The 8727-nt window shown below is 41.2% G+C and overlaps 1 protein-coding gene across 1 annotated transcript in view; it reads left to right on the top strand.

The window, feature by feature from the left end:
• LOC109482824 (low-density lipoprotein receptor-related protein 6-like) overlaps positions 1-3661 on the top strand; it is a gene marked incomplete at its 3' end in the record, with an annotated part of 6388 nt that extends 2727 nt beyond the window's left edge. Inside the window, exons 2-4 of the mRNA XM_019785666.1 lie at positions 632-785; positions 3093-3214; positions 3517-3661. Coding sequence (XP_019641225.1) covers positions 632-785; positions 3093-3214; positions 3517-3661 — 421 coding nt within the window. The remainder of the gene's footprint in view (positions 1-631; positions 786-3092; positions 3215-3516) is intronic.
• Positions 3662-8727: the final 5066 nt, after the last annotated feature.

Here is an 8727-nt window from a genome sequence, read left to right as displayed (position 1 = left end):
CCACACACACACACACACTCACACACACACACACTCACACACACACACACACAACAACTCACACACACACACACACACACACACACACACACACACACACTACACACACACACACACACACACACACTACACAGCGGTATGGACGGATCCCATCTGTCAACCAAGTGTAGTTTAAGAGAATGGCTGAAAAGTTATACAGTTCTTTGTTGTTGTTTTTTTCACATCTGTGTTTTGTTTTGCATTTATAAATATATTTTATTAAAAGAATTCAGATTTGAGATTTTGAATCCAAAACAAGTCGTTATTCCAAATAGGAACCTGGAGTAAGTAACTGTGAACATGGCTTCCCGCTATAAACCTTATCGGGATATTTCAGACGGGTTGTTTTGTCTGTGACATGTTAAGGATATCTCAGGTTGGACTGGGAGCCTATTTGTAATAACGACACGTTTATTTGTGTGACCCCGGCATTATTGGGGAATCTTACTATGTTTACTGCGATGTTGTCGTGAACTGTTCCGTATATAAGAATTTTCTATTATACAGTACATGTATGTATATCAAAATCTTCTTGACGTGTGCATTTTCAAACATATTTTTCTACAAAACGTCTTCACTTTTTTTGATGCAGATGTCGTTGGCCTGGCGTTGGACCACGCTGGAGGGGATATCTACTGGACTGATTATGATGAAAACACCATCTCTGTAGCAAAGATGAATGGATCGTCAACTAGAACACTAGCCGTCAGCCGTCCTTATGACCTGGTCCTGGACCCCAAGAATGGGTGAGTAAAATACATTCAAAACTAGAGTTCCACGATCTCATACCTTTTATGAATAAGAACTTATATACAATGTATTAATCCCCCTGATTATGCAAATAGGATCCGCAATTGCATGAATTATATCTGTTGATCATAATCTCCACCAACAGTCTTATTTTAACAAAGAATGCCATTATAGCATTTCCTCATATATTATGCAAATGAGGTCCTTATTTAAATAAGTTTATGTTTACCTTCACTAAACTTCCAACACCCCAAGTATAAAATTCCAGGCAGTTACCACTATGCAATTATAACATTTTCTCATTAATTATGCAAATTAAGTCTTCATTTGCATAATCGATATCTGCCTGTGTTTCTCTCGTTGTTAATAACATATGTCGCAAGCTTGAACTTCCTATCATGGAATGCAGTTGATTAATAGAATTTCCTCATTGATTATGCAAATTACATCCATATTTGCATAATTGTAATATCATTATGTCAAGCATTACTCAAGCTACCTACATACCAAAAATCATGATGATCATGATCAATCGGTTCTTGAGTTATCCTCCTTTAAACATTTGTCCTTTAAACCCCCCTGCAGTTCTAGAGCAAGCAACTAGGGGGCCCAAACTCACGTCACTTCTTCCCCAGCACAAGAGCTACCTGCCATCCAAATTTCGTTACCCTAGCATATCTGGATCAGAAGATATCAAAACCGGAAGTTCAGCTGCAGTACCATGACAAGCCGCCAGGGGGCCCAAAATCTAATCAGTTCGAGCTCTCATCAAGACCTACCCACCTACCAAATATCAAGATAATCCATCTAAGCTTTCTCGAGTTATGCTGTTGACACACAGACACACAGACACACAGACAGACACACGGACACGAAAACATAACCTTCTCCAATTCTTGGCGAAGGTAATCAGGCATTTTACATAAATGGGTACAGGGCTGTGTACGTTAACGTTGTAAATTCGATGCATTTCAACCAGTCCATCGTTTTAAATAACGTCATAGTGCAAACTTTCATTAACATCCTACTGGTAACTAGACTTCCACGATCTCATACATTCTCCAAATGAGGTTAATCTTTATGACTGATAAAGATTATTCCTCCTCATTATGCAAATAGGCTCCTCATTTGCATGAATTATATCAGTTGATCATATTCTCCACCAAAAGACAGCCTTGAGAAAGAAATCCATTCTATTATTTCGTCATAAATTATGCAAATGAGGTCCTTATTTGAATCAGTTAATAATGTTCACCTTCACTTAACTTTCAAATACCCAAAGTATGAAATTCCAGGCAGTTACCATTATGTAATTCTAACATTTTCTTATTAATTATGCAAAATACGTGTTTATTTCCATAATAAATATATCTGCCTGTGTTTCACTCATTCTCAATTACATTTGTCACAAGCTTGAATTAATGTAATACAGCTGATTTATAGAATTTCCTCATAAATTATGCAAATTACATCCATATTTGCGTAATTATCGCATACTTGTGTATCACTTAAGCTACCTACATACCAAAAATCACGACGATCCGTTAACCGGTTCTTGAGTTATCCTCCTTCGTAGATTTTTCAACAAATGCTCAGGAAGTTCTGCTGCAGTACCAACAAAACCCGCCAAGGGGCCCAAAATCTACACATTTTTAGATGTCATCAAGACGTACCAACCTACTAAGTTACATGACAATGCATATAAAGCTTATTAAGTAATGCTGTTCACAGACAAACAGACGAACAATCCCTACTGAAAACATAACCTTCTTGGCGAAGGTAATAAAGTATTTATAAAGAACCACCCTTGCAGTTCCTGAGCAAGCCGCTAGGTGGCCCAAACCTACGTCACTTCTTCCCCAGCACAATTCCTACCTACCATTAAAATTTCGTGAACCTATAGCTATCACCTCCAGATCATGAGATATCAAAACCGGAAGTTCCGCTGCAGTACCACAACAAGCCGCTAGGGGCCCAAAAATGAATCATTCCGATGTCTCATGACTCGATGACTGAAAACATAACCTTCTTGAAGAGGGTAATAAAACTTGATCTGGTGTTCCGGACTCCTGGAATATCATGTTACTGTTTTGTTGTGACCTCTTATTTTGCCATATGTGTGCTTTAGGCAGAGACCATCGATGTGTAGGGATTATGTGGATTACATTTATCATTATGAATAATCTATATCATTAATGGTAATAATAATAATCTAATAACGCTGTTCAAGGAAACACCATTTAATAACATGTATGAAAATTTGGCGGAGATAAGACGTTTTGTTTGCTTGACTCCTTTCACAGACTCATGTACTGGGCGGACCGTGGTAATGACAGAATTGACCGTGCTGCGATGGACGGCAGTAACCCAACCACCATCATCACGGGCCTGTCTTCTACCCGCGCCGTTACAATAGACTATAGAGGTAAGAAACAACACAGCAAGAAACAATTTACTAAATATATTTATTTATACACAAAAGAATTATTAATCATGAAGGAACATTTTGAAATGCGTTCTTTAGTAGGTCGGTGTTACCTGGCTTATTGTATTGTATGAGGGCAGGAGTGGTTTAAATAAATATGTACTACGTGTTAGATCATGATTGAACGTCCTTGGTGTAAGATATTATCTATGTGCACGTCTACCCTCTCTGTAGTGTTACTCAACAGTAGCAGTAGTCACATTGATAGGTGCATAAATCCTTTGTTTGTTCCTCTCATTTAGAGGACCGGCTGTACTACTCTGATGGGACCCGCATGTACAGCTCAGACCTGCTGGGTAACGATATCCAACAACTGCTCTATGAATCCGGGAAGACGGTGCGGGGGATTGCTGTTGACGAGAACTACGTCTACTGGTCGTCTTCCTGGTATTATGGTTATGTGCAGCAAGGAAAAGTCGGAATGTAAGAAAATCCGATTTATCTAGTAAACATTAATGTACACATTTCCCTGCTGATGTCATGTTCTTCTGCTCGATGTTGTATTAAAGGATATGATTTATTTTGTAAACATGCCTTATGTTTGTTTAGTAGGAGATGGATTATATCTAGGTTACTTTCAAGTTGGTGGTTTTGTACTGACTTAGGATATGTATTAACCACGAATTTAGTCCCCGGCTCCATTGGTCACTGATAACAGGGATCGTTTCGCGGTGGTGTTCTGTAATAGCGCCCCAGGGCTTCCACGCCTGACCTCAGTATGCACAAAAAAATTCCGTCGTCCTTTGTGTGATAGTTATTCCGGTAAACTATAACTTGAAAATAACACTTGGTACGGAATCCCCACACCTGATGTGCGTTACCATTTGGGGTACATTATATCGTCCGGAAGCTATTGAAAACGGACCTTCTGCTTCATATTTTGATCACAGTTTAGTAACATGAACGGATGCTCACAAAAGATGTTTTTCACTGCATGTACGTTTAAGAGGTTTTCTACTTTTATTGTTTGTTTTTTGGCGACGCCTCAGGGACGGAGGCATTTGTGTACTAAGATCGCTTTAAAAGGATGTCAAAATTGCACGAATGTATTTCCAAGTGTAGCCTTCGGCCATGTGGTCTTTGTACCGAGAAGTAAACGCCTTTGTTTCTTTGCATATAAAAGGCCCCATTTGGGGCTTACTACTCGTTTTACATTGTACATAAACAATAGCTGTCTTATGTAACTGTTCATGATGTTTAATTTGTTGTATTTTTATCAACAGAAAAAAGTACATTCTTTGAGTTCCGGCATAAGAAAAAAACTAGTAGCAATATAGCAAAGCTATTTCCTGTTTCCTTAGGTGGTATGGAGCACACGTAAAAGTGAGCACACGTCATACGAAGTGATGGTTTCATCATCCTCTATTTTAATTTCCCCACTAGTGGTCCCAGAATCTTGGCTAGAAAACCTGCTAACTCATAGGTGACAAAGCCTATACTGGAGATTATGGGTCGTAGAGGGACACTTCGTTTGTGGATTTTGGGAAGGCCGTAGAAAGCAGGGGGTTGTTCCGTTGTAGGATTGAGTTTTAGGTAGGTGGCGGGATCCAGAACTCCTTCAGTTTGCAATTTCTTGCATTGAGAGCTGCACTGATTTCCTTTTTTAAGGGCATGTAGGTGTCTTTGTCTCTCAAAAGGTCCTGTAACTTCCTGTCGTACTGCTGCCTGTCTAAGACTACTGTGCATCTGCCCTTGTCTGCAGGAAGAATCAATATGTCTTGATTGGTGGCCAAATCTTTCAGAGCGGTCCGTTCCTCCCGTGTGATGTTACTAGCAGGGGGTTTGGGGACTCTCGGGAGGTAGCTACTTTGGTGCGCAAGGCTTCAGCTTGTCTCTGTGGTAAACGTGCCCGATGAATTGCTGTTTATCCAATGACCCTTCCCTCCTGGTCTAATACTGTACTACAGTAGTGTATGTGGGGTAAGAATAAGCTAGTGTGTAAAGCTTGCAATGGTTGTCTATTTGGGAACGGCTTCATGCTTATTGACTTGTTGAAAAGCTTGGTTAGTCGGGGTCCAAGAATATGTGCACCCACTTTTAGGAGCCTATTGTACAAATTATCGAGTCCAGTGGCTTTCCTTACTTTGAGTTTGGTCAACTGGTTTATAACAAATTCTTCCGTAATTAGAGTAAAGACAGATGTGCTGGTGGATTTTTTAACGAACTGGAAAGCGGTAAGGTGGGGAACATTTGAAAAAGAGTCATACAAATCACCTACAACTTTGTGAAAGAAGACATTAAGGTAATCCACTATTCCTTTAGTGTCTGCAGTGATACTCTGGCCATTATGTAGAGTACAGTTTCTGGTGTCTTCTTTGATATTTGATTACGAATGGCTTTCCACATTCCCACCTGTCCCTCTTTTGATCCTTTGATAAATGAGTGTACAGCATGATCTCTTTTGGCCTTCCGGCACAAGTAGATTACTTGGTTTTTCATTGCCTTATATTCAGCCATGTCGGTTGCGTTACTTGAGCTTTTTTGGCTTTTTTATACAAATGCTTTTTAATTGGCGCATGCACATTCGCGACACTGGTGACAAGGTCTATCCATGTGTCCAGCTGTTCGTCAACAGTTGAGAAGTTGTCTAGTATGTGCCATGGCACCTGGGTCAGATCATGAAGGAATTTCTCCTCACTAAATTCCCTGTAGTTCCTTGTATCGTTGAAGAGATTCATTTGGTCTTGGGTCTTGGTCTTGGCTTGGGAGTTAAGGTAGCCAACATCAACTTGCTGATGAATCTGCTACACTGTAGAGTTGGGCTGTAGAATTTTGGACCATCGCACACCGGGGCATACCCCTACTCTTTTTCAAAAAGGTGTGGTGGGATCTTTAACGTGCTCGAGGTGTGGCTCTCCTCAAACACGGGACCTCTAGTTTACGTCCGAGGGACGTCCCTAACCGAAGCTAGGTACTCATTTACACCTGAGTGAAGTGAAGAAATTCGTGTAAAGAGCCTTTCCCAAGGGCACAAGATCGGTGACATGAGTGGGGATCGAACCCAGGACCTCTAGGTCCCAAGCCGAACGCGCTACCGCTGCGCTACACAACCCCACACGTGACATTTGTCACGTATAGATACAGTTACTAGTAGATTATTTCATCAGTGACAAGTTATTTGAAGCGTACTACAACCTCCAAATTTTTTATGGCTTTCAGTCCATCTTGTTCACGGAATGGCCTAATCTCGCGAGAGCGCGAGACTAGGCCCGAGACTTGTAGTCCCTACTATTTATTACAGTAGTTTGTGTCTTAGGACTTTTAGCCCTGTGATAACCAAATGTCATTGCATGGTCACTGACCCCCCCCCCCTCCATCCATATGTTCCTTGTTTATGAACGTTAGATTACTCATTCGTTAAGATTCTGTATCTGTATCTGTATCTGTATAGCCGGTATAACCGCCTTTCGGCGTAACACACCAACTTCGCAGGCACGCGGCGCGGCGGCAGCTGGCTATATTACACCGATCGACTTGTTACACCTAACCCTTGAACTTCTAGCTCTAGACATTGTTTAAAGCTATCTATTGACAATGCCCCTACTGTACTTGGTGACAGTGAGTTCCACTCTGCGATAGTTCTAGGAAAGAATGAATTCTTGAACACCTCAATCCTTGGTTGATAACTCTGGTACTTGAATGCGTGGCTATTTCTTGTTCTCTTCTGGGCTGGTATTAGGTACTTAGTAGTTGGGACATCTACCAGTTTATTAGTCATTTTGTACATCATGCATAGTTTAGACATCTTTCTTCTGTCTTCCAGTGAGGTCCACTGTAGGTTTCTTTTCATTTCCGTGACACTAGCACCTCTTATATAGTTGTTCATACAGAATCTTGCAGCTTGATTCTGTACCCTTTCCAATTTGTCTTTGTCTTTCTTTGTATATGGATCCCACACTGTCGCAGCGTATTCTAGGTTCGGTCTTACAAGTGACGTGTATGCAAGTGATTTTACTCTAGTTGGACATGCCCACAGATTACGTTTAATCACTCCCAATGTCTGTTTCGCCTTAGTTGTGATATTATTAACATGTGCACCCCACTTCAGTCCGCTTGTCAGTGTGACGCCCAGATACGGATGGATTTTTGTGGTTGCTAAAGCCTGACCACAAAACTGGTAGCTAGTTGCATGTGGTGTTCGTTTGTTGTTATGTGCATAATGTAGCATTTTTCGGGATTAAACTGCATGAGCCATTTGCTTTGCCATTCTTCCAGGGTGTTCAGGTCTTTTTGGAGAAGTTGTGAGTCGGTCTGTGTAGAAAGCTCTACATACAATAGACAGTCATCGGCAAATAACCTCACATTTTGAGTCAAGCTGATCTGGTAGGTCATTTATATGCAAGAGAAAGAGCAATGGCCCCAGGACGGTTCCTTGAGGGACCCAGACGCTACTTTAACTGGAGCCGACGCCTTCCCTTCAACCACTACTGTTTGCTCCCTGTTGGTCAGGAAAGCCTTTAACCAATTCAGCGTAGGCCTTGGATTCCATAATACTCCAGTTTTGAGATGAGCCTGCCATGGGGGACTTTATCAAAGGCTTTAGTGACATCAAGTATTGCTAAATCTACCTGCCGTTTACTGTTTAGTGCGCCAGCTATGTCATGGACTGTTAGTATAAGCTGTGTTTCTGTGGATCGTTTGGCTCTGAATCCATGCTGGTAATCCGTTAATATACTGTAACTTTCTAGGTGCTTCATGATTTGGCTATGGATAATATGTTCAATTAGTTTGCAGGATATGCAGGTCAGTGAAACAGGTCTGTAGTTGCTGGGGACCGCTCTATCTCCTTTTTTAAGATGGCGCATATATTTGCATCCCTCCAATCTTTAGGGATTTCTGCAGTGTTTAGCGAGTGTTGGAAAATATTGGCTAGAACAGGCGCGATTTCACTAGCTGTCAACTTGAGGAACCACGGTGGTATTTGGTCTGGTCCGGATGCTTTAAAGGGATTGAGACCTTGAAGCATTTTTTTGACACCATCAGTAGAAACTACTATATGTTCCATTGGAGGAGTACAGGGCTGGCCGAGAGATGGCATATCTGTGGTGTCTTCCTCTGTGAAAACACTTTTGAACTGTGAACTGAGTACTTCTGCTTTTCTTCCACTGTCACTGATGATGGTATTTCCCACCTTTAGGGGTGCTACCCCGACAAGGTCTTTCCTCAGTCCTTTTATGTACGACCAGAATGTTTTGGGTTTGTCAACTATAGCTTCTCCCAGTATGTCTGCCACGTATTTAGAGTGTGCTTGTCTTATGCTTTTCTGAACTCCCTTCTTAACTCTCTTATATTTGTTCCAGTCTTCCTCTTGGCCTGTTTTCTTAGCTTTGTTATAGAGCCGCTGCTTCTTACGACAGTGCCTCCTTAGGTTTCTGTTGAACCAAGGCAAGTTGTATCTGCTTGATGTTATCTTACTTGGGATGTGCTTGTTCATCGTGTCTTTCATTTTGTCT

The sequence above is a fragment of the Branchiostoma belcheri genome, unplaced genomic scaffold (genome assembly GCF_001625305.1).
Source record: "Branchiostoma belcheri isolate BF01 breed outbred unplaced genomic scaffold, Haploidv18h27 scaffold600, whole genome shotgun sequence".
NCBI lineage: Eukaryota > Metazoa > Chordata > Leptocardii > Amphioxiformes > Branchiostomatidae > Branchiostoma > Branchiostoma belcheri.
The sequence above is the reverse complement of the archived record's forward strand: the minus strand, read 5'-3'. Positions and strand labels throughout refer to the sequence as shown.